At 42.4% G+C, this 27810-nt stretch overlaps 1 protein-coding gene across 2 annotated transcripts in view; it reads right to left on the reverse strand.

The window, feature by feature from the left end:
• Positions 1-27810, reverse strand: part of LOC138569574 (myeloblastin-like) — a 232127-nt gene that overhangs the window by 18335 nt on the left and 185982 nt on the right. For both annotated transcript variants that reach the window (XM_069647663.1, XM_069647671.1), the window contains one exon: positions 10702-10843. In XM_069647663.1, coding sequence (XP_069503764.1) covers positions 10702-10843 — 142 coding nt within the window. The remainder of the gene's footprint in view (positions 1-10701; positions 10844-27810) is intronic.

Genomic DNA, 27810 nt, shown 5'->3' on the forward strand with positions numbered 1-27810 from the left:
TGGAACAGCCTCCCTGCCCCTCTCAGACTTGAGCCGGAACACCTGAAGGTCTAGAAGCAGCTCAAGACCCTCCTTTTCTCCTCTGCCTTCTCTCTCTCGCTCAATTGCTAACTTACCTGCACCGAATGGCAGCCTGGTTCCCTCATAGTTTCATTGGGTACCATGCTCCATCCATGACGAGTCTTCCTTTGCACTTCCTCCTGGCCTACCATGTACTTAGGAGCTGTAACTGTAACCCCTACATCTCCCCCAGCCTCTTTGCACTTACCTAGAGCTGTGCTTCCCTGGCTGCATTTACTTAGAGCCATGCTGCCCTGATTGCACTTCCCCCTTCCACTCCCTTGCAATTCCCCCTCTCCTTCCCCTTGCACTTCTATTGTTGCACTTGCATGATCCGAATGACACAAGGCCTCGTAGGATCATTTGTCTTGTCTTCATTATGTCTTTCTTCCTTTGTCTTGTGGCGCCTAGAAAAACTAGTGTACAGCCGTGTTATAAATGCCATATCATATCATATCATAACATACATTTGCAAGCAAGTGGTGGTTCTTGAGCTTCTGACCAGTCAGCCCTGTCAGTTATGAGATATACAACATGTTCATTTATGTTGCTTTGGGAGGATTCCAGGTTGAAAGCTTTGTGGAAGAGGGGAGTTTTCAAAGCTCTGCAGAATTCCAAGAAACCAGCTTCAAGGCTGAGGTAGTTTGGCAAAGCAGCTATCCACAGGGTTGAACCTTGGACCTGTAGAGTTTGGTCTCCAAAGTGTCTGTAACTTGTCAATCTGATGGCCTGAAGATTGAGGGTGGTTGAACTCAGGTGACCGGTTAGGTGGTACGGTTGGACTGCTCGGCAGAGGTTAGATGGTGCCCAGATTTCCAGGCACTTCAGTGTGTATCTAAGAACTGTACGCCATCAGGAACTGTGCTGCGTTGATTTTGCATTTTTGGTATTTGGTGAGTGCATTATGGGTTAACCCTATGTAGATGATGTCACAGTAGTATACGTATGGAGCAACATGATTCTGTGGGAAGACTGTAGTAGTGTATCACCACACATAGAAGTCAGCCTCAAAGGAACATTTTTAGGTCCCTGTATTAACTTATGATACAATGAGAGGTCATGATAAAACACCTTACGGACCTTTCATACTGGCTTGGGATAGGTTGCTAATGGGACTACTGCTAGATGCAAGAAGGTGTCATGGGTGCTATCGGGCCCATCAATAGAATATCAGCCTTTGCTCCAGCCTTAGATCCATTCAGGCAGAGCATGTGCTGATGCATCCGATCTTGCATAATCATCAGGCATTGGTACACTACCGATTAGACTGTACACTCTAATGAATGAGAATGAAGTGATGATCATTGATCATATCATTGGTTTAATAAGATCTTTGAATTTGATGTCTTAACCGGTTGAATTATATGAGCTGTTAACAACTATATAATGTGACCTTATGGGAGGGAAATGTTAAATGCTATTTGGTACCCCAGTATTGAGTGAACTAATTGCCTTGTGCAACCAGTGCATCTGATACTGACAGACTATAAACCACTGACATGGACTATACAGATAAAATATGTCTTTTTTTTTTAAAAAAACATTTTTTTATATCTCAGAAATATTAAATTCCTTCTTGACTCTTTTGTTGGCCAGCCCTAAGATTGGTAAAACCGAGCTTTCATTTTTAGTCTAGGCGGATGACGTCTCGGTTTTGGATGATACGCAAATAGGCCTACAGAGGCTAATGAAGGCACTGGGAGACTATGCATTAGCTAATGATCTGAAAATCAACCCAGATAAATCCAAAGTGATGATTTCTAAGCGCCCGTTGATGAAAACGAAGCGATTTTCTTGGAAAATCAATGGCACGGTTGTACCAGTGGTGGGGGAACTCATTTATCTTGGTTCGAAGATCACCCCATGCTCCAATAAATTAGATCTGATAAGCATAATAGACCTGAAAGCAGCAAAATTGGGTTCTCACATGATAAAGATACACCTAAAATATTGTAAATTAACACTTATCCCCTTGATAAAGTACTATGTGGGTAAGGTCATACCAATGCTGCTCTTTGGTCTTGAGTGCAATATTCAAGGTTTCTTTATTAACTGGGAATGTGTTGACGCGAAGTTATGTAAAAGAGTTCTCAGCCTCCCAAACTCTGTCCAATGGCTTTGGTTCAATATGAGTTGGGTCTCCTTTCCCTCTTATTCTCTATGGAATTAAGATGGGTTTCATTGTTTAGACTGATAAAGGATCCCCAACGTAACACTCTGTATGAGGACGTTCACTGCCAAATGATTAAGGGGGATAATACTTTTTTGGAAATGCTTAAAATAAAATGTCTTGATATCATCACTGCAGCAGATTCGGATGTCGATACCCTGAGTTCCAACCCCCTAAGATCGAAGGAATTTATTAAGAGAAGGGACTGGTCTAGGACTATTGAGGGGGTCCGGACAGCTAAACTATCTACTAACTTCTCCATATATGATAGACTTAGAGCTACCCCTCCTACTTACCTAAAACAGTTTCCGGACCCCAAGGCTAGGATGAATTATCTTCAATTTAAATTAAATATTTTACCAATGTTGGAAATACTACACATTCGTGACACGCATGTCTATCCATCTGATGTCTGGCAAGAATGTAATGGAAACGTCAAACAGACTATGAAACATTTAATCCTATCCTGTTCAGGAACAAGGGCACTGATTCAAGGGAGATTTCAGAGGTTTTTTGATAGAGGGAGATGGCCTGACCCTGATGACTTTTGGGAAAGAATAATTGCTGGCAATGAAGTTTTTTTGTCAATGGAAGTAGTGAAACTACTTAAAGTTTTAAAATTGGTTGATTATTTGATTGTATAATTTTGTAATGTAAATGTTTTATTCTCTTTTGATATACTGTGTAAAAAGCTGAAATTGTTTTTGGCTAATATGCACAATAAAATCTCTCTCTCTCTATATCTATATATATATATATATATATATATATATATATATATATATATATATATATATATATATATATATATATATATATATATATATATATATATATTTCTTAACCAGTTAAATGATATGAGCTATTGACAACAATAGAATGTGACCTAATGGGAGGGAAATGTTACATTTTATTTGGTACCCCAGTATTGAGTGACTTAACTGCCTTGTGCAACCAGTACATCTGATACTGACAGACTATAAACCACTGACATGGACTATACATATACAATATGGCAGCATTTCAGGGGGATAATGTTTGTCAACAATGGGCTGATACAGCATTGGACAAAGGTTTCAATTACTCGTACATATGGACTATGCAACATACAATGTTCCTTTCTTTGCCATTTTTAATTAGAGGGGCACATCAAACAACACTTTTTGATCACCATCACTCCAACATGTTAATATTGCATTTGAGCTTTCACCACACAAGGTGATTAATTTACTTCACTCAATGGAAATAGCAGTTTCTGCATCCTCAGTGGCACGAACCATACTCATGGCATAGACAGTTACTAGACAATTGGTTGTTTTCTTGGATATGCTATAGCAATAGAGGTCAGTTTAATTTGAGACATATTGTCACTTTAGAGGATTTCAAGGGCACTTGAGATGCATAATAGTTTTATCAAAATTTGATCAGCTACTGCACATATGTGTTTGACACAATAGATAGACGACTTGTTTACTAACATGACATCATCGCTGCCACTACGCGATGACGTCAGCAAGACATTCCAACACGCAAGTAGAAATGGCTGCCATTTTGGGGGCCATAGCTTATTGTTTTCCACACACACGGACGCAATGAGATGATCTTTAATCCTTTTGGGAGATCAGCGTGAGTAGAAGTGAATTAGGGGAATTGTTGTACTGGTCCTAACTTTAGGGCTGGACCACCATTATTAAATAATTAGCAATTTGTTTCCTTAAATAGGTGGGATAAAAATATCAACATTGAATAAACCTCAGATACCATCCACCAATACTGAGGTGAGTGGAGATTTTATTGCTTTACCAGTAGGATACTTTACACAATATTACAAGATAAAGATCCCAGCAATGTTTTAATGGTTTATGTCCATATATTTCAAAGAATAGAAGTGGATCCCTGTTTGTTTGTTTCTTGGGGGCAAATCTCTAATACATTGGTCTCTGCCATTAGTGCGCAGAGTGAGCTGCAAGAGAGGTGAGTTAATACTTTAGCTGTCAGATTTAACACTTTATATGTTTAACTCACAGAAACATGGTACGTTTATGCATTTTCTAGGAGATATCTTCTTATATGGTTATCTGCTTTCACAGGCCAGGTGACTGTCACATTGACAGGCATCACAATCATGAACACAAGGTTTCCGATTTACAAGAGACGGAGGTGAGATGTACGTACATGGTGGAGCTATCCCTACATGCTAGGCATTTTATTTCAAGATACCAATAGCTTCTATTATTTAATTTGATTTTCATTAGGAACAGCACCTTACTTTCCCCATACTGGACATTTAAGAATGGTGGCTTACTTGAATAGATGGGTACAATCAGATCCATGGAAGCTATGAGGTACATATTTCAGATTTATAACTACCATACATTGAGCGAATTATATAGTTTTGTATGAGGTCAGATAAGATGATATGAATACCCACTCATGAATCTTTCTGGATTATTTTTAGAAACTTGATTGAATCACACCCCTGATGAAGAGAGGAACTCTCGAAATGCGTTGAGTCTTTTTTTGTTATATCAAACTATTAAAATGTGCCTTTTTGTTAAACAAATATTAATTAACCATTATATAATTTATCTAATAACATGCTCTCAAAATGACTACACGCTACTTGAAAAGACAATCTATGACTATACATATGGAATTGTTTGACTTCAGCCCTAAGATAGTGTGCAGGGGACGAGAGTTGCCAACATTTGGTACTTACTTAGCTTGATATGTTTGTAATTGGCGTCCGGACAGAATTGGGAATCATCCTCATAGATGTGGAAACCAATATTGTATAATATGATGAGTGGGGCCAATACAGCCATGTAGATGTTAAAGAGCGAGGGGCAATCCTTAGGGTACTCTGCGCAAGATGTTACCGATTATTGATGTACCTCGGTCTAATTTAACTTGGTGGGTATGGTCATCTAGGAAGGATGAATACTGAGTTAGAGCTTTGTGATTGACTCGTACAACCTTGCTTAGACGGTCGGATGATCGTGGTCAACAATATCGAATGTGGCTTATAGCTTCAAAAGGATCAGTGCATAGGCATGGCCTTTATCTCGAGCTCTTTTTGGATGTTAAGTACAGTTCTTTTAGTTCAACGTCAAGACTGGAAGCCAGATTGGTGATAGTTTATTGCATGCTACTCTTTGATGTGCTCTAAATGTTCTTAGGTGACTACTGATTCCAGAGCATAAACAATACGTTGGGCAATAGATGTTGGCAGGTAAAAGAATAGATTCTCTGGGTCAGCATTTGCTTTCTTTCATAAGCAATGTGATAATGGGGTGTTTTAGTTAAGGAGGATCCATACGGGTTCAAAGAGAGTCGTTGATGAAGTCTATGATAGGGAAGTCAGTGGTGGAAAGCCTAGATCATGGAACTTTGACCTTTAGATTGCAAATATCAGATTGACCAGGTAGTTTCTTGAAGGAGGAGATCATTTTATAGATTTTGCACACTTCAACTAAGGAAAATGTGTGTTAGAGAAATATAGCGGATGAAGGAGATGGATACATTGTCAGTAGATTGACGATCTTGTGGTCCTGATATTTTCCCAATATGGGTGTTTGGAAGGGACTGGGACCAGCTGCTAGTGTGCTGTGCAGTGGTCAGTTCTCAAGTGTTCCTTTGCTTCATTGATGTAATCCTCAAAATTAGACATTTTGGTTCTGAGCAGACATGTTTATAACTCCAGTTTGGATCAAATCTTTTCTGTGATGTTCAGGGAAGTGTGTTTTGTTCCGGGTTCGCTCACAAGCTCTACCTTCGGGGGTTAGTTGACTGAGTTTATCTGTGAACCAGATGTCTGAAGGCCAGTTGGATGATTTGAGATTAGGAACTTTGAGTGGGTCAGTTATGTGCTGGGCATTAGTTACTATTTTTTCAAAATGTTATAAAATCCCATTAGGCATTGCCAAATCCCAGGGGTCTGCAAACTGAGGCTCTCCAGGAGTTTGGACATCAACTCCAATGATCCATCATCAATGACAGAGCCTCCTAGGGATGATGGTTGTTGTAGTTCAAAACATATGTACATTAAAAGTGTGCAAACCCTTGCCATACGTCTATGCTCAGGGATCTAAAGAGCTTGAGCAAAAAAGACAGGATATGGAGGGTTCTAATCTAGTATCAGGTACCCTGATCCATGAGAAAACATCAGTTTTCACAGACTGCTGGTGCTCTTTGCAAAAGCAGCGACAACACCCTTTTTATGATTAGCAAATCCCCCTCAACTCCCTTCTTTCATTTTTTCCATCCATACCTTCTTTTTTTCTGTTTCGTTTTGTAATGATTTTGATAAAGTCCCATTACTGCGGATACAAAGACATACAGCTTTGCACCGGAATCTTCATGTGGCACAAGTTAACCACTTGGATAGTACGCCGGCAAAAATGTGTAAAACAGAAGGTAGGCCTGGGAAGATGCAATTCATCCAGGCCTGCTATTGATTCAGACTGGCGACAGAGAGGAATTTAACATGACACCATCAGGGGCAGCCTGGCAACCTCCCTTCCAGACTGCGGACATCTTTTACACTTTGTAAGTTTCACCTAAGGAAACATTTTAAATGTACTTGTTTATGGATTGCATAGTTTCAAAGAACTTGAATAACCTCTATTTAAAAAAAAGGTGTTTGTCTTATGTTTTCTGTGCAAGTTAATGCTGAACTGTGGTTATTTTATATAGTGAGCAGTTATTGCTCTAGAGAACTATGTGGGATATTTCTTTCCATGCCGATGCACCCCACTGTACCCCTGTACAAATGGGGAAAGAATCAGCCAAAAATGGATGCACTAATCCCTGTTCGCACAAAAATCTGCAAAACTGTGCATGGGTCGCACTCACCAAAGGCTGCACACCCCTGCCACACAGTCAAAGTGGGGGTGACAACCGGATTCTCACTGCAGGAGAATGCCAGTGGGTGCTCCTACAGTTAACATGAAGCAAGGCCACAGAATTGGGCTAAAAACCGAAAATGCCTTTTAAAATGCAGCTTTTGCAACCTTCACAGTGCTGTTTTGGCGCTAGATCCATTCATTTTTCAGTGAATCATTGAGAGTAAAAGAATTACAGATCATCCTGCGTGGCCAGAGAAGCCGGGCCTCATTGACTGACAGCAGCTAAGGAATGTATCTCATGAAAAAGGCAGACCAGCAAAATTTCTTTCAGTTCCACAGGAAAAATGTGGCTAAAAATGGCAAAAGATGTAACAATTCAGCGGTGCAGAGAAAGCTCCAAGCAAAGGCTGGATACTTCCAGACTGCAAACAAATCTCAGCATTTAGGAGAAGAACTGGTACTGAATAAAATATTTCTGCACAGGAAACTCTGATGTAATGGATTCAGTTTAAACGTGCTGTTTCCATGAAGAAGTGCACAATCGCATGTTTAAAAGCATGTTTTTGTGAAAGCCCGAATTCTTTAAATTTCCAAATCTCTTATAAACTGTGTTCATTTTTATATGTTTTAAATGAAAGACCTTAAAGTGAATCTTAAAGTCAAAACCCAGTCTAGAGTTAACTAATTAATTCTGAGTTGACAGTGCCCAGCCTGGGAAAGATGACACTTCAGGTTGACACTCCCCTGTTAGCAGGAAGGCTTAATTGATGCTGGAGGTTCTCGCATATTTAGAACAAAGACCTCATCAGACTTTCGTCTCTGGCCCAGCCAAGGACAATGGCAGGCTGAGCACTGATCCCTGCAGAAGAGGGGCAGGAACCTTCCCTCTGGACCCCCACCCTGATTAAAGGGATTTGACAGCTGTTGCCAGTTGAAAGTTACAAAGAAAAAAACTGCTAAAAGACATTTGTTGTTTAAAATGCCTATTTGTGATTAAGTTTTGAAAACCTTTAACTTTGCAACATGAAGGAGGACAAATCTAAAAATTGGTAGTTGTAAATCTAATGTTATGCTCTTTCTGTGAAGACATGAGTGAACCCTGTACTACATAAGAAACCAAAGTTACACAAAAAGAATCATTGTGGCAGAACTATTGATGCTGCAAATATTATATTGCATACCCGTGTTCTAGGGGTAATTGCCCAGATATGTACTGAATTAGGAATTGTTAGGCCAAACCGTTATGATTAAAATTGACAAAACTCCACAGAACGACAAAGACAGCTCTCACTGAGATGGGAGTTAGGTGTCAGGATAACCCACAAAATATGTAATGTATGTGTCTGATTTTATTAGAGGGCATACTTATAGAAATGTGCATTGTAGGAAAGTTAAACTGTGGTTCAAATCAATGTGGGATTTCCCAAATCACATCATAAAAAATGACAGAGCTTTCTGACTTCCAACCAGAAAAAGGCAAGTGACTATGACCTATCACAGCCGTGGGGGGTGTGGTTTGAAATCCTGCCCCTACCATAAACTTTGTGATGTCACTTGGCATAATACATATAGGAACTTCACCACACACAGACACACTGATTCCTGACTCCATCCTGATTGCCACATGATGCCCTGTTCCAGAATTCATCATCTTGTCCTGATCCAGACTACTTTGCAAAACCCAAGTCCAGCAATTGCTGAACTCTTCTTCAGCTAGGCCCAATTCCGGAACCATCCCACTTAAGGGAAACAATTCTGTTCCAGTCTGACTGGCTACCATTCAAGCTTGCCCGCTGAAACTCGCCATCATGCTAATCTACAGTGTCCAGTGACCAGAAGAGCCAATCCAATCCAATCTGAGGTGCAGTCCAATTGACCAGAACCGCCCCAGCGGATCCAATTCCGCCAGAAGTGCCTTGCTGCCTGTAGACCAATCCGTGAAGAACAGAACTTGACGGTCCAATCTTAATTTATGATGGACTGTAAGTATCAATAGGAATCCTACTGACCCATAGTATATTTGCATTGTCCTATCCCAATCTCAACCTATCCCATCTTTAACTTCAGAACCTCTAATATTGTCAGAACCATTCGTGCAAATCTGTTGTAATCCATAGTGTAAGCGCTGATTTTTTCTCATTTGTTTCATTAAACCATAAGCCATTAATGATTTGGATTAAATAAAGTAATTCCCATACAGAAAACGTAGTATCCGCCACGTGAAGAGTTACAAGTGGCTGTGCGTAACTGTGGAGATTCCCGGGCGATATTCTATTTTTCTTAGTCATTAATATAGTTTAAATAAAACCAATCTGTCATTTTAAAACCAAATTTCTATTTTTTCAAAAACACCTCTCAATAAAACTTACATAACTTCTTCAATTTTATAGCTAGAGACCTAATTTGAACTCTCAGTTAAACCTAACACCTGTAGCTACATCCACAACCATTACAAAACAGTGTATTTGACCCATTTTTATTAAAAATCGCATAGTGAAATGTAGGCGCGAATTTGCATTTTGCTAAAGTTTTACACGTGTAAATTCCCATTCAAAGTGTTTATTAACTTCCATTCTGATTTAAAGTCGTTTCTGTTGCTCATCTTGTAGCTCATGTTTGTTAGGACCTGTTCAGTGTTGCTCTCATAAGAATTTCTATCAATTTAAGGATTTTTGCACACTTTTCATTGTTTCACAAAGCCATTTTCAACTGCCAGTTTAAAAAGTGTACATTTCCAAAAGCGTTTTTCTCTCTTGTTTGGGGAGGGAAGATTATATTAAAACACTGTAATCTGTTCTTTTATTCCTGAATACCTGCTACTTACTTACATCTGTGTAGAATTGCTCATTTTTTAATTGAGAACTTTGTTGGGGGAATCTTAACTTAAACGCTAACTTTCACCAACCAAAACTGTTTTCTTTCCTGTGTTTTATCTTCTGTATTACTATAAGTGAATTCAATTGCTTTACTTCCTTTCTGAATTGTTTTGTCACCAGATTGGTGATTGCTGCCCCATATATATATATCTATATATTAATTTGTGTTGATTTGAATCTTAAACAAATAAATAAATATTTACGTTTACCAACCAGCCTGATTCTTGGTCCACTGTGACCTGGGGGGTATTTTGAGACGGGTGTGATATGAGTGGTATATCACTCGGAATATTAAACCTATAGACATAATAAATAAGTATTTCACCTGTGCTTTACATGCTAGGCGAGACCCGGTTGTATTGCCTGATTGAAATCCTTAACAACTAATAACTGCTCTCTCTACCAAGATGTTGCATCTTTCTAATTAAATGTATATCCACAACGGTGGGTTGGTCTCTTTCTCTGGGAGACCCTGGTAGCAGCTTGAATATGATATGATAAGTAATTTATGAAGCGCCTGTACACAAGTGTTTCTAGGCGTGACAGAACAAGGAAGGGGAGACAAAGGGGGACAAAACATATGATCTTACTAGGCCTTGTGTCATTCAGATCGTGCAGGTGCAGGGGGAAGGGAGAGGAGAAGTGCCAGGGGAAGGGAGGCAGGAGAGTGCAATAGGTAAAGCTCAAGTAAATGCCACCGGGGTGGACCTGAGGAGAGATTGGACACTGTTGAAGCAGACAAACTTACCTTCAGCACCAAAATATCATTCTGCAGACTCTGAGGGTTGAACCCATTCTCGAAGACGCGGGCGATACGGAACCTCTGCTTGGTGGCCTCGTTGGCAGAGACCGAATGTGCCCCAAGCACAATTGTCACGCGCATCGGACTCCTGCAGAAGGGACAAAATAACAGGGTGTTAGATGGATGAGGTTGAGTCCTGAATCACCAGACTGATGCAGCTTACTGTAAAATTGAACATACAGCATTCTGCACAAGGGCCTCGCATGGAACCTGACTGAGCTGGGTAATATTGATACAAATGTTTCTTAGTTGGGCAGGATCATGCAGCCCTGTTTGCTGGCATGCAGGTGTGAGTTACTTGCCCATGCGCTAAGTGTGCATACTACCACAGTGCCAAACCACTAAGCCGCAGACAGAGGCAGTGTCAGGCAATAGATTGAGGCAGAAGAGAGCAGAGACATCCGTAGCCTCAGCTGTGCCAACATCAACTCATCCTCGAGTTGAAATAAATACGTCCCAAATTCACAACTCCATAATGCACTGCCTGAGCCAGTCGTCCCTCCCATTTTAATTGTTCTTTTAACACTGGGTAAGTATTCAGGGAAAACGATGGGACAAATTAATGGGGCTTCTCATGAGACCATTTTCTTCTCTGCAATTTGATTTTGTTTGTTCTCACTTCTCACGTGTTTCTCCCGGTGGTTCTCCCGACTCCCATGGCTAGTATACTACTCACAACCATGGTAAGAGTTCAGCTCATAAAGCAAGACTGTTAGGGCCTAGCAACGGCAACACCATAAGCTAACTGCTAAGCCAGCTTGGACCGGATAAGTGCATGATACTGATGCTGATGGATCATGGAAGGTGGTGGCATCAAGCAGAGCAGGGACAACATCGAAGAGAGCTAACGGGATGCAGGGAGTTCTCCCACATATGGGAATACAAAAGGATATTTGAGGAAACAGAGTGTGCATCTCGCCTTTGGATGGGATCTCCCCAGTGAGAGGACAGAGATTGAATGGGCATGAAAACAAAAAGTGTCATCTCTAGAGGAGTGTTTGCAGTAACAGGCCAGGTGCTGCATTGGTCCAATGCCCCAAATCACTCTGAGATGTCACTCTTTTAGAGAGAAAGCCAAAGTATGGATGGTCGGTTAAATTCCACCACCTCAATGCACGGCCTCCAGAAAGATACCAAGAAGAACATGGCTGGTCAATCCCCGTAGTGAACCTGTCAAATGGCCGGCTTTGAGTTAAGCGTCCCATGGCATTCCCACACGTGCATCCATTATTAATAAAGCGTGATGTTGATATTGATGATGATCCCTGACCAATTTTCCAAACTCCTCGGTCCTGGGAACAGATCTGAATACATCAAGTCTGAGGGATAGGCAGTTGTTTATTTGCTAAATCCTTTGCCCCATTCCAGTCTTTTTGTACCTATCTACGATAGGGGGTGAACGGCTTTGTGTACCTGGTCTGATCGACTTAGCTCATCCTGCACTACAGGTGAAAGGCTATACGTCCCTGTGATAAGCACTTCAGCCCACCCTGTCTTGGGGGCGGGGCTTCCTGTGACAGTCCTCTGGACCATCCAGCATGACAGATGGAAGGCTCTGTACCCATGTGCTGATTACACATTCCTATACTGTTTTGTCAGGTTCTCGGCCACTAGATTCAAAATAATGCTTTTCTATCACTTTCTTCTGGTTTCCTCATACATCCAAGCCCAGTAATAACAGGTGCTGTTATTAGCCACTGTAATCATGCTCACTGTATAGACCACAGTCAGGAGAAGAGCTCAGTTGACCTTTCCAGGCTTTGAACCTGTGCACTCTAGACTAGGAATACAAATGTCTGAGGCAAGTGCTTTACTTGTGAAGCTATATTGTAGGCTTAATCACCATGAAATCTAATTTCTGGACCAGTTTTATTTTGCCTGACTGAATCATCAGACACTCATCCTTCCTATGAGCAAAGTTTCCAGTCTCCAAAGAGGAAGCCCAGGCCCATTATATTTGTAGATTGCAGATTCTACTTCCTGGAATTAACCAATTCTTTCTAGTCTTAATAATGTCTCTATATGAATGAACCCAAAACCCCACCATTGCTACATTCGACCTGTTTTATATCCATGGGTCACTCACAAGGAAACTGACCCTACTATAGGTCACATGGTGCCTGTCCTTAGTTGAAGACACAGCTCTTCTGAGTGAGATGTTTTACATCCCTGGGTGATTGAATCCAATTATCCATTCATTTTACAGAATAGAATGTATTCTATGTATTAATCTCATTAATTAATAATTGATGCATTTTGTTTTCATTTCTTAATTGCATTATGATTGTGGGTCATTAACCCCCAGCACATCTGGCAGCAATAGGTCTTAAGGACGGCCTAGGCTACCTATGTGTAAGTTAGGGGTACTTTGTGGTGGAACTTCGCCGGTCTCTGACTATAGCTGGTTGAGTATGGCATTGTGAGAGCACAGCTTGCGTCATTAAGCTTACAGCCTCAGAGGTTGCTAATCGCTGTCTAAATTTGCAGAACCCATCCTTCCTTTAGGCGACACAATTCTCTGTCTCTGGTGAATCCCCAAATCCCATTTTTCCCATAAGTAGGTGATTATCGTGGGACACTCTACAGAAGCAATCCTTGCTATAGGTGACTGGGTGATGGCTCATCACCTCTTTGCTAATCATCAGAGCCCATTCATCTAACATAACAATAACTTGTATTTGTATAGCACTTCATAACAGGCGAGGGAAGAAAGGGTTGTAATTCTTCACTCACCACCTAAAAGAGGAGGGGAGTGAAAGCTCTGTGTCCCCGGGAGAGCGACGCCTCCCATTCTGGGCTGGGTGGGTGAGGGCAGAGGCTTGCAGGCTGCACCCCAAAGCTCCCATGCCGGGGGACCCGGCAAAGGGAAACATATTGCTGACAAAAGCAGTGCGCATTCAATGCAGCCGCGTCGTTAGGGCAACCCAACAAGCATCCCCGTAATAATACCTTTCACTTCAAAGGCTTTTTCTTTCAGCCATCACTCTTTTGCGTGCCCCTCCTCTAACACCCCCTTTCCCAGTCGTTCAATGGATGGACAGAATACACCCATGGAAACGTGTCCCTGTGGGGTCACTGCATTGATCGATGTTGGTTCTGAACACATGGCAGAGTTATGTTTTACCTACGTTTAGGTGTGCTTAAACATTTTCTCAGAGCTGTTGTAGGTAGGGGTGTAACTTCGGCTTCGAGGAAGCATTCCATTAGGTATTCTGCCAAAGCTGAATACCTAATTTTCAGCTTAATTCGGCCGAATACTTACTCGAAGCCGAATTTCGGTACACCCCTACTGCAGGCAATCATTCTATCATGCAGAGCCCTCATGAAATGGAGCCCTGTGCATGACAGAATTTGTGGTGGCATATGCTTAACAGGGGGGCAATGCCCCAAGTCCATAATGCAACAGTCACCACTGGCTAGGGTAACCAGACATCCTGGTTTTCCTGGGACCATACCAGTATTTTGCTCATGGGGTCCCAAGACTTTTTTAAGTTGTGAAACCCCGTCCTGGGATTTGAGGGATGGTTGCCTATTGCCTGGTTTTTGCAGGGTACCCTCAAATAAATCCCGAAATCGGCCTGGGCACATCTCTTCATGCTAGCGTTTCAGACCCTCCCCCTTCCTCGATGGCTTCTCTCCTCCAATGAGAGTTCTGAACTTTCAATAAACACGTAATTTGTGTGGAAAAGGCAGCCGACGTAGAAGTACGCCTACCATTTCATTGAAGTCCTATGTGTGTTTTACTCCTTCTTTTGTGTTTAACTCTGCTGAAACTGTAGTCCTACTTCTATGTCGGTGGCCCATTCTGTTTTTTTATTTTAAAACACTGGCAGAAATGGACCAGTGGACATAAAGTGAATGACGCGTTACTGCTTAGTCCCAGTTATCACCCTGGTAGTTTTCTCTTTGTATCATGCATACTAAAATCCTAGCCTTCAAAAGGTGCGATGGGTGGCACAAAACATGTGTCAGGCTAAAAAAAGACCACACATAAAATCAACTATTGAGTGCTAAACACCATCAACTGTGAAAAGAGATATTTGTTTAACTATTGTTACCAGCGTTAGCAAACACTGCTAATCCACGCAGGACAGACAACTGACTATTACATGTGAAGCTGCGCTATGCTCTGCTGCGCGAAGAAGGTTTCTGCTGCACCTCTGGGGTCACAAAACTCTTAGATTAAACTTATTTTCAAACCCCAACTTTTACTCTGAAACTAACAACATGTAATAACAGAACATGTACAATGACGATGGCATGCCACCCTATAGTACAATTGTCAAACTGAACCAGCGTCCTAAATAGTGGTAGCACAATCCATGCATTGAAAATGACACTATGCACTGTGATAAGACCATCAATGGACTGGACGTCACGCGTAAAATAGTGATTATGCAATATGTATGCTAAATCCACCCGCTCATAGAGCGATAACACATCTGCCTTCAATCTCAAACCATTGATATTTATTTATTTATTTGCATTTTTAAAGCACTCACATAACCCGCGGGCTGTTACAGGAATAATTTTTTTTTAGTTGCGTAATTGTTTTTTTTTTGTCTTAGTTACGTATTTATAAGGCACTTAAATACCCAGAGGTTTCTAAGTGTGGGCCCGGGGATCCCGGGACAGTCACATAAATTAGGTAACATATGGCCCTTAGACTATGGTACTTTAATATATACGTTACACCCAACTCTTTTTACAGTAATAGTGCAACATGCACCCGCAAAATGACATCTGCACAGTGAAATCACAACGTAAATGCTAAAACTGAAACAGTAAACAACGTTATAATCTACTCACTTGTGATTTATCTACCGATCATTTAGCCCATGTCTGTAAAAAACACCAATTAGTGTGACACTGCAACAGGCTTACTAAAACGGAACCTTTATACAGTGACACCAGAAGCAGTATCCTGGCACTGGCATCTTATATCCTGATACTGCACCCGCTATTAAGAAAATTGGGCATTCTAGGGAGATGCTGAGCAGAGGGCACCCTCGCCTTAGGAGGAGAAAGCAGAGCCCACACATTAACACTGACTCCCTGTACAATGATGCAGCGATGTGTGACCTGAAACTGACATCTTAGTTTGAGTCATGCATGTGTTTATTGGGAATGTGTTACTTTGGGGTCATATGTAAGCGCTTGCCAGCCTTGTAGGCAGTGTCAAAGTTTGACTGTTGTGATAATTAGCTGTGGTGGGTGTCTGATCAGTCAAAGGGTTATCATTTCATCCAGAGTATAACCAGCAGTGTTTCCACTGGTGGGGACCACTAGAAGCATTGCCAACTCTGGGTGATGTGGAGATGCAGGTCACCTGCGTACTCAACCTGGGTTGGCACACACACTCCGGCGGGAGTGCCAGTTAACAGGAAGGAGTAGAGTAATCACACCCAGATAAGTGATCATGGTCTCTCATTATGTAGCCCCCCTGATGTTTTGGACTACAACTTCCTCCTTCGTCACTTAGTGTACTAGCGAGGGTTAATGTGTAGCCATGAACTAGATGGACCGAAGCCATACTCAAATGGTGGAGGGTGTTGGTCTGTGGTGCCTCTGGCATCAATACCCTTCCCCTGCAGTGATGCCAGGCTGACACTTGATACAGTAACAGAATCGATGCAGTAAGCACCATGATATTACCTCTGCAGCAGACTGCCAGCCATCCTGTGATCGAGAGTTAAGCTGTGACCTCACAGGACCAATGAACATTGCTGTTTCGGGCCTGTTAACTGTCTGTTGGCTACCTATAGCCCCATTCTAGCCCAACTCAGAACTTACACCTGCTTGTCCTCAGCCAATCATCCACCTTTTCCCTTTTCGCTCACCCAGCTACCCTCTCTGGCTGCACTCTTTCTTCATTCTCTCCTCTTGTCTATTTCTTCTACCCTTTTAAACAAAAAAGGGTTGGCCCCTAAATTCTTTGTTCATGGGGGGCTTTCACTTATAAATGGGGAGAGTACATCTCTCAAAAAAGGAACAAAGTGAAAAGCAACCCCTCCCTCAGATCTCCAGTTCTAGTCTCAACTCTATTTCTGGTGCAGATATATCATTACAAATGCACCACGCCTTGGTGTTCTTTTTTGTGCCTACAAGGCACCTTTATTTCTGCTTGTTAGGCAATCTCCATAGTGAGTCATCGTATTCATTTCATATATTTCATGACAAACGAAAAAAAAACTTTGCGACATTTCTCTCATACAAAATAAACTTGACTTATTCTCCAGTGTACCTCTTATGTGGGGTTAGTAGTTCAAAGTGCTTTCATTACAATAAAAATAATTATTAGGCGTTTATATAACGCTAAGAACACTCGTGCATCTGAGTGCTGCTTATTATTACCCACGGTGTATGGTGCTCATTTATCGACCTCGGAAGGATGAAAGGTTGAGTTTGGTCCTGCCGGGATTCGAAGCTGCGTCGGAAGGCTCTGCACGGATGTCAAAGCGAGCGCTCTACTCACTGTGCTATCAAACCATGTCATTTACAATGTTTTTTCAATTTGTTTCTGGGTGACCGTTAACAACCAAAAAAAAGACATGTCTTTTTACTCACCGTCTCGTTCCCTTCGGTCCTCCTTTGCACTCTACCCACTGTCCCATGCATAGCCTTTTGCCTCTTTTCACTCCCTACTCGCTCTACTCCACTGGAACCCACTGCCCATAACAATCAAAGCCAGCCATAATGTGGATCTCTTCAGAGCTCAGCTTAAACGTCACTTACTTGCTAACGAGGACGCTCCAGCCATTCTCTCCCCCATTCTCCCTACCTGGCCTAATCATTCCCTCCAGTGATGTTTAATAGTGTTATCGTGTATATTTAAACCTGCCCCTTTATGTTGCCTTTGTAAGATAAATGTCTTCTAATAAATATTTTTTCTATTTATTTTGTACCTGTCATATGTCTCACTTTTTGCACCGTCTCATAAACTGGCTCACAATGTGCTCTCATCTTTTTTAAAACTCTTTATTGGTTTTTATAGTAACAGTATTTGTGCTATTGTACAGGCACCCTTCGTGGGAATGCCTCTTTCATCTGTAAATGTGTTACTGTATGTAATTTCTGATTGAAAGTGACATCCCTGTGCCTCAAATAAATACAGACATGTAGAGATACCCCACTATGGTCTCCAAATGCAAATAATGGTAGTGTTCGAGATTAGAGACATTGCATACTCTAAATAATGCTATATCACGTTCTAGCCACAAGAAAGCGCCATTGTATAAGAAAAACAAGGGTACGTGCAAAGAGACGAGAAGGCCAAGAACAGCTCTGCCACATGCTCGGACAACTACCAGAATTAGCAGAGATAACTGCAAAATATGACCATGCATGTCACCAAAGTGTATAAAGAAATATGCACTTTCAAGGGGAAAAAAGCTGAAAACAAAAATGATCACTGCTGAAAAGAATGACCTCCTTGGGCCTCATTACGAGGTCAGCGGTAACCCGTCGCCGCGGACCTTGTAACACCATTTCCACCGCCTGATATTCTGGTGCTACCGGGATATTACAAGTCTCGGCGGCCCGGATGTCAGGCGGCGGGAATTGTAAGTCCTCATTCCCGTGGGGTCTGATAGGCTCCAAGGGAATGGGGACAGAGAAGCATCGGAACCGTTACGTGACAACCATGCCTGCAGGGGCCGGTGCTCCCGGCAAGTCAGCCCTGCTGGGAGCACCGGACCCTGTAGGCATTCCCGTAGTCTGGCGGGCCGGAAAGGGAGCCGGTACGTTGCTACTAGCACCCTTATTTTGAACTACCAGACGTGTAATGAGGCCCCTTGGATTTATTTACCTGGGCAATATTTGTCTAACTTGCCCTGTTGATAATGTAGATTTTATTGTAAAGCCCTTCAGTACGCATGCAGTAGGACAAACCCTACTAGGATAAGAAATGTATAGCTGTCACCTGACCCGTGACTCCTTTTAAGCCGGTTCTATGTGATAATGGCGCCTGGAAAAAGTCGCCAAGTAGGTGACTTTTTTTTCCTGACCACTCAAAAACTATCCCCAAATATTCTACGAGGGGTATAATTTAATATTATAAACTCCAAGCGCAGAATATTTGGGGAAAGTGTTTGATTTTACTGAGGGTGTATTTTTTAGGAAATGTCGCCCTCTGGCGGCCTTTTCCCAGGCTACTTTATCACTGGACACCTTTAAGCCTACATGCCATGAATTGTCTGGTTGATGCCAGTCCTCCCATTGGGCCAGTTGTTGTTACAGGTGCGAAGAACTCATTAATATTAACGCTACGTGCAGCTGGCAACAACGCTGACACTGCAGAACACATAGAGCAGACGGCATGGAATACCAGCCCAGGCGAGCCACTCTCAGCTTCACTGGAAACTGCAGGCCGCAGCATCTATCACTGGCCAGCGATTCTGCTTCCATACCCCGAGCAACTCGCTCTGCCTCTGGATTTATTTTTGTTCTCAAATATTTTTTAAAAAGACAGAAATCGTGCATTACAAGTTGGAAAGAAACGTCAACAGTAACCTGTGACGTGTAGATCTCTCAAGCCGCCCCTCTCCTAATTCAGGTCTGGGTGTCCTCAAAACGCTGTAGTGTATAAGGACTGGAAATGGCCTCACAATTTCAAAGAAACTCTCTCCATAATATTGCCACTAGTTCAATCAATTATAATAAGAAAAATCCACAGTGCCAATCAGTGGCAGCGGGTGATTGTGTGAATTGGAGGTGCGAGCGTCATGGCGAGGGAGCTCAAACTAACCAAGGGGGGTTTCGGTGATGTTCTTTGAGTTAAAAGCGTGCATCTGACCTTTGATGCCCAGTAAAAATGCCATGCCACAGTGAAGGTTTGTCCAGACTGGAACCGCCAATGTAGGCCAGTACTACGCAAGAAGATTCATGATGCCTTCCCCATTGATGCCCAGTAAAGAAATGCCCAGACTGGCCCCACCACTGTTGCCCATCAACCTTAGGAAAACGTGTTATGATGCCACTACCTTTGATACCCAGTAAAAAAAAAAGGTCATGAAACTGTAAGAGCTGTTGTCCCTCCCCCATTCTGTTGCCACTCCCTACTCCCCCTAATCACAGGCATGTTCCCTTGGCCCACCAAAGACGGATCAAAATTCACATAGCATTCTTCATTTTTCATTCACTCTCACATTCACACACCTAATAGCATTTAAATGGCATTCATTCTTCATTCACTCTCACATTCACACACCTAATAGCATTTAAATGGCATTCATTCTTAATTCACTCTCACATTCACACACCTAATAGCATTTAAATGGCATTCATTCTTAATTCACTCTCACATTCACAAACACGCATCATGATTTGCGCAGTATTTATTCTTTATTCACTCACACATTCACACACGCTGTGCACCCAGAAAGCATTCACATGTGCACCAAAACAACATACCCCCTCTCATTCCAAAATGCACATTCAAACACAAACCCGTCCATACATGTGCACATAAATACATTTTTACTCTCTGGTTTCCAGTCCTCTTGGCCTCGTGTTGCCTGCTGCAATGCACAGGAGTGCCCTCTTGCACAGTCAGCCAAGCAGTACAACATAGGAACACTCCTGATGCTACCTTCACTGTTGATGCCCAGTGCAAAATACCATGCCACAGTGAAGGTTTGTCCGGACTGGAACCACCAATGTGAGGCAGCACAATGCAAAAACATTCATGATGCCTTCTCTGTTGATGCCCAGTGATGAAATGCCATGCCACAGTAAAGACATGTCCAGTCTGGACCCACCACTGTTGGCCAACATGACATAGAAACAAAGGTTACAAAGACAAATCCCGAGTCTGCCCACATTCAGTTGCACAGCTCCCGATATGAATTCGGGAAGGAACTACTTGGCGTCTGCCATTTTTCAACATTCATGAGAAAGGACATGGTATAAAGGCAAAAGGTGCGCGCTTTCCGAGCAAGGGCTTTCCGTAAGGGCTGATTGTGCTGAGGAACCCCTGTTCACCTGTGTGACACTTCGTGACTTGGATTTGGTGTTTTTCTGTCTCCTGCTACAACCACAGGAATCACGTGACTGCTGAGTCCCGCTTCCGCATCCCAGCATTCCCTATATCAGCCCGGTGCACGCGCTTTCCGCACGCGCGCTTTCCGAGCAAGGGCTTTCCGTAAGCGCTGATTGTGCTGAGGAACCCCTGTTCACCTGTGTGACACTTCGTGACTTGGATTTGGCGTTTTTCTGTCTCCTGCTACAACCACAGGAATCACGTGACTGCTGAGTCCCGCTTCCGCATCCCAGCATTCCCTATATCAGCCCGGTGCACGCGCTTTCCGCACGCGCGCTTTCCGAGCAAGGGCTTTCCGTAAGGGCTGATTGTGCTGAGGAACCCCTGTTAACCTGTGTGACACTTCGTGACTTGGATTTGGCGTTTTTCTGTCTCCTGCTACAACCACAGGAATCACGTGACTGCTGAGTCCTGCTTCCGCATCCCAGCATTCCCTATATCAGCCCGGTGCACGTGCTTTCCGCACGCGCGCTTTCCGAGCAAGGGCTTTCCGTAAGGGCTGATTGGGCTGAGGAACCCCTGTTCACCTGTGTGACGCTTCGTGACTTGGATTGGGCGTTTTTCTGTCTCCTGCTACAACCACAGGAATCACGTGACTGCTGAGTCCCGCTTCCGCATCCCAGCATTCCCTATATCTGCCCGGTGCACGCGCTTTCCGCACGCGCGCTTTCCGAGCAAGGGCTTTCCGTAAGGGCTGATTGTGCTGAGGAACCCCTGTTAACCTGTGTGACACTTCGTGACTTGGATTTGGCGTTTTTCTGTCTCCTGCTACAACCACAGGAATCACGTGACTGCTGAGTCCCGCCTCCGCATCCCAGCATTCCCTATATCAGCCCGGTGCACGCGCTTTCCGCACGCGCGCTTTCCGAGCAAGGGCTTTCCGTAAGGGCTGATTGTGCTGAGGAACCCCTGTTAACCTGTGTGACACTTCGTGACTTGGATTTGGCGTTTTTCTGTCTCCTGCTACAACCACAGGAATCACGTGACTGCTGAGTCCCGCCTCCGCATCCCAGCATTCCCTATATCTTATTTCCGCATGCACGCTTTCCGAGCAATGGCTTTCCGTAAGGGCTGATTGTGCTGATCGTGGGGAGGGTGGCGAGGGTAAGCTACAATATTGTGTGTTCAGATAAGCTACTGATTTATACGTTCGCGAAATAACACTGAAATAATTGTAAGTGTATTATTGAGAAAACAACACCCATGGTTACACTATACACCTTGCGCACCAATATGCCCTCGGTTGAACCTTTAATTGATCGACCTTATGATTTTCACACAACACCGAATCGAATCGTGCAAGGTGCTCCCCCACGCTTTCCCGCTCGTGGCAGATCATTATCGCACACTAGCGATAGTAGAAAGTTCTACTCTGATGGTCTGCCCATAACGGATCGTGAATTCACGAGGGAGAAGGAAAAACACATGGAAATAGTATGCGACGAGTTGCAAGCGCCTGCAGTGATCCCTGTTAATACCAAATCAGGCACATCTGCAGTCGATCTATGCACACCGTCTGTTTCATTATTATCCGCTTTCACCGAATCCAATCTGTTAGGTGATTATGCTTTGCCTGTAAACTCCAAATCAACAGCTCATGGTGTCGTACACTCTGAACCCACGCAACCTTCTAATGATACGGGTCCTTTAATAAGTGATGACTCAGAAAAGAACGATGCTGCTCCCCCTATAATACGTGACATTCCTCCACCGGTGAGAAGCATCATAATTGAAACTCCAAATGAATCAGCGGATACTGAACACTTGTCGCAATCGCCAGTTATGTTTCCAGAGTGCAAACAAAGGGGGGTCTGGGAATCTCTCTACCAGCACGAACACAGCCCAATGACCTGTTCTTGGGTGAATAACCCCTGGGAGAGACTCTACCAAGTCTTTAGCTCACTGTCCTTTTCACAGAGAAGAAATTTCCCCGCATATCAGCCTTTGTCCTGCCCAGGGGCAGTCCAGCGCCGAAATGCTAGGCAATTCTCCTCTGAACAAGAGTACCATCAGTAAACCCATACACGTGTTTCAGCCTTGTTGGGCATCATCAGTGAGGTGAAACTGTTGCTTCTCTAAGAACAGTGAGCAAGGGGTCCACGTCTGGATTGCCCTGTTAACTTAGGGTGAAACCCAAAGTTAATGTATGGAAACAAAGGGGGGGTCTGGGAATCTCTCTCCCAGCACGAACACAGCCCAATGACCTGTTCTTGGGTGAATAACCCCTGGGAGAGACTCTACCAAGTCTTTAGCTCACTGTCCTTTTCACAGAGAAGAAATTTCCCCGCATATCAGCCTTTGTCCTGCCCAGGGGCAGTCCAGCGCCGAAATGCTAGGCAATTCTCCTCTGAACAAGAGTACCATCAGTAAACCCATACACGTGTTTCAGTCTTGTTGGGCATCATCAGTGAGGTGAAACTGTTGCCTCTCTAAGAACAGTGAGCAAGGGGTCCACGTCTGGATTGCCCTGTTAACTTAGGGTGAAACCCAAAGTTAATGTATGCAAACAAAGGGGGGTCTGGGAATCTCTCTACCAGCACGAACACATCCCAATGACCTGTTCTTGGGTGAATAACCCCTGGGAGAGACTCTACCAAGTCTTTAGCTCACTGTCCTTTTCACAGAGAAGAAATTTCCCCGCATATCAGCCTTTGTCCTGCCCAGGGGCAGTCCAGCGCCGAAATGCTAGGCAATTCTCCTCTGAACAAGAGTACCATCAGTAACCCCATACACGTGTTTCAGCCTTGTTGGGCATCATCAGTGAGGTGAAACTGTTGCTTCTCTAAGAACAGTGAGCAAGGGGTCCACGTCTGGATTGCCCTGTTAACTTAGGGTGAAACCCAAAGTTAATGTATGCAAACAAAGGGGGGTCTGGGAATCTCTCTACCAGCACGAACACAGCCCAATGACCTGTTCTTGGGTGAATAACCCCTGGGAGAGACTCTACCAAGTCTTTAGCTCACTGTCCTTTTCACAGAGAAGAAATTTCCCCGCATATCAGCCTTTGTCCTGCCCAGGGGCAGTCCAGCGCCGAAATGCTAGGCAATTCTCCTCTGAACAAGAGTACCATCAGTAACCCCATACACGTGTTTCAGCCTTGTTGGGCATCATCAGTGAGGTGAAACTGTTTTCTCTCTAAGAACAGTGAGCAAGGGGTCCACGTCTGGATTGCCCTGTTAACTTAGGGTGAAACCCAAAGTTAATGTATGCAAACAAAGGGGGGTCTGGGAATCTCTCTACCAGCACGAACACAGCCCAGAGTGTTCGCTAGAATCATCTGTATTATCCATATCTTTTACACAGCACTCCCCAAAGACAACCGAGGCATGGTAATCTCAAACCTCTAAATTCGCAAAACATACAATCCATGATTCCTACAGATATAACGTTACAGGCCATGAATACGGCTCTATTTTCTTGATGAATGATATGAAACATTGGACGCACGTATAACAGATCAAAATTTTCTATTAAGAGAACTGTTGGAAAGCAAAACTCTATTTGCACCCATAAAAGAAAACTTGCCATCAGCAGCTTATGTGCTAATGATGTGAAGTCAGACAAATTAAAAGGAACAAAAAATGTTGACAATGACATGGCTGCTGATAGGAATGGCCAACATGAAAAAGGGGCAAAAACGCTGTGTGAGAATGAAAAGAAAGCTAATTCAGGATGTGTGATGCATGATGATGATGTAATTGAAGTAATGGAACAAGAGAGAACGGGGAAAACAGTAGAGGAACTGACAAAAGAAGAAACGAGTGCAGCTCCACTGTCTAATAACACGACATAAAAAATGTTTAGTGTTACAAACAGAGGTAAAAAATCTACTGCCGAACCCCCGTTGACGAAAAACACTAAAAACCAGAAAATCACGAAAATGCAAAAGAATAAAAACTCCAGGCAATTTGTTAAATTGCTGTCTTTACCTGATAAAAGAAGTCAAGGGAAGAGCGCAGCTATTGTATGCAAATATACTGCCATTAACAGAAATAAAACTGTCACTGCAATGGAAAAGTTGGACAACAAACGAAAACAAAATTTCACCAGACAAGAATCTTAGGTATGATCCATTAGACAACCTGGTGGAAGAAGCAGCTAAGAGTGAACAAGTTGATGCTGCCCTAAGAACATATCCTCCCCCACAGGTGGCACAGAATAGTGAGTTAGAGGGGTTTATAGAGAAAAAGACTCAAGATTTTTCTTTTTTGACTCTGGAAAATAGGCGGGAAGAAATCATGAAATCAATGGGCATTTTCTTTTCGCGACAACAACAGTGTGGTAACTCAAATGTCGCTGGTTTTTCGGAGATTAAGAGTAATCATGCAGGGAAAAATAACCCTAATACTAATCACCTGAAGACAAGTCAAAATAACAACTTTTGTGGTACTAGAAATACCCCTACAGGTAATAATTCTAATGCACAATTTAAGAAAAATGAAATGAAAATTCCCTTGAAGAATAGACATGATAAATGTAATGACTCTACACATGTGAGCTTGATTTTACAATGTCGGGGTGGAGATTTCAGCCTGTATGATTTAAATCGTTTGTCAGTGCTGAACATACTACAAAATATCCCAAACTTACAGGGTACGTAATCGGATGACATATCACAAATTGAGTTCATACACGACTATGATAGATCAGTCGTAAAGATTTGGATGATGTCGGCCTTAGTTAAATACACAATCTGGCAAGCAAAGGACGAAATATATCAACTAGGCTTTCTTCTAAATCCAGCTGTTACATCGAAGGTAGCCAACTCCTAGCCATCGAATGTAGCTAATACCTATCCAAATATATATCAAAGAAAGGTACAGGGAACTACAGGACTTAACAATCCCTTGACTGTAAAATGCTTTTCTGGCAGTGATAACCAAACAAGAATGGTAACATGCTCTTCTGAAGGAAATGTGATAGAGAGGTGTTAGCTTACTAACATTGAGAGCTTTAAGTCTATACGCATAGCTTCCTGGAATACCCGAGGCCATGCTCACCTAACTCCGACCTGAACCTCTATTCTGGCTCAGTATGACATCATCATGCTGCAAGAAGTGTGGCTTACATCTACTCCTGTATGGGAAAACCATCATGTCATACTGGAACCAGCGATTAAACAAGCGAGAGGTCGCCCTGTGGGTGGTCTGTTAATCGCTGTTAAATCATCAAGCGGTCTGAAAACTGTTACCTAATAGCTATATGCAGTTGGTGCAGGTATTTTCGAATAATAACACCATTGCTTGTCTCAATTTGTACTGGAATCATCTGAGCATCAAGGATAATAGTTTTTTTAGAGATCTAACCCTCTGTTTAAACTTGATTGACAAAGATGCTAATGTAAAATACACTGTTATAGCTGGCGATTTAAACATGAATTGTATGAATGGAAAAAGTGGGAAGTTGAAGGAGACTATGGAAAACTGGAAGTGTATAATGAGTGAGAGAGGGTTTTACATAGCAAATGGTGCAGTGTTTGGAGATGTACCAGCTCATGTAACTTGGCGTCAAGGTAATCATACTTCTATAATAGATTATGTATATGCTAACTCCGAGTTATTCAGTAATGTCGTCTCATTTAAAGTGCTGGAGCAGTCTAAGAGTGATCATAATATTCTGCATCTAACGTGGACATGGTCCAATAATGTTGAAAAAGATAACCAGCAAAAATACACGACGGGTTTGGCACTCTCCGCCAAGGGCAACCGATTTAGATGGACTCCTCATACCTTAACTGATCTTCTTGTAGCGGTATCGTACCCGAAAGACATCTTGGATCCTAATATTCAATATTTAGACGGGATTATGTGGGTATCTTACAGATATTTAAGAAACCAGGTCAATCCTCAATTAGGAAACAGGAACAACACGAACATGTGTATGATGAAGAGATTCGAAACAGAAAAGTCAAATTTAGGAAGGATGTGCGGTTCATAATGCAGCAAAACGTTCAGAATAAAGCATTTTTGATATCCAAGCATAAAAACACTTATAACAATTGGATAAAACGACAAAAAGCAACTATGATGCTAAAAGATGCTCAAACTATGCAACACACTCCAGCCTCGAAGAACTCTGCGTTAGTATGGGGCTTAATAAAGACTATATATGGAGGGAAACAATCGATAAAACAAATTAATGCAGTAACAGAAGAAGTATGGATTCAGTATTATAATTAATTGTATGCTGAAATCCATATACCGACCCTTATGTGAATACAAAACACAAAGAACACGATCAGCTAGTTCGATGAATTGGACATTACAATCTTTATTAAAAAACTAAGCAAATCGAGAACTCCGGGACCAGATGGCTTATGCAACATCATGCTGAGAAATAATCCTGATGAATCAATAAAGGGAGCAACGCAACCCTAATCTTCACTATCTCTACCTATAGGGGATATAAAGGTATATTTAAACAAAGAGATAGGACAAACGAATAATAAACTCAAAGTGTAATACTAAGACCCTACACGTATTCCTAGCTCAAAGACGTGTACTCATATCTTGAAAAAATAAAGTACAAAAAAATGCAAAAATACGTCAATTTATTGTACAAAAATATATATATAATTCATAATAGAAACATTAAGATCAGACCCACAATATAGCACAACAACTGATTATATGGAATACAATACAATTATCTAATTCACATAAAAACCATTATACACAAAACATTCATACCACATTACAAAAACATAGTCATAGCAGCAAATCACAAAGTCCCAAAACAAATGTGTTACAAACAATGCATGCATTCCCATGCATATATTCCGGACACGTAACATGTTTCAGTTCTTGGTGCCCTAAATGGCTGTACTCTCTTCAGGGGAAACAAACACTTCTTTTCTGTAGTTTCAAAGTTCTTCCAGTATTGTGCGTTAGGGGTCCTAGGCACATCTACCAACAGATGTAGTTAAAACCAACTGAAAGTGATACAGCATATTTTAATATTCACAATCCAACAAGATGGTCATGTAGTAAACCAGTTCAGGTATGCACTTGCGCTAA

Source organism: Ambystoma mexicanum, chromosome 1p, assembly GCF_040938575.1.
Source record: "Ambystoma mexicanum isolate Mex_15411 chromosome 1p, UKY_AmexF1_1, whole genome shotgun sequence".
NCBI lineage: Eukaryota > Metazoa > Chordata > Amphibia > Caudata > Ambystomatidae > Ambystoma > Ambystoma mexicanum.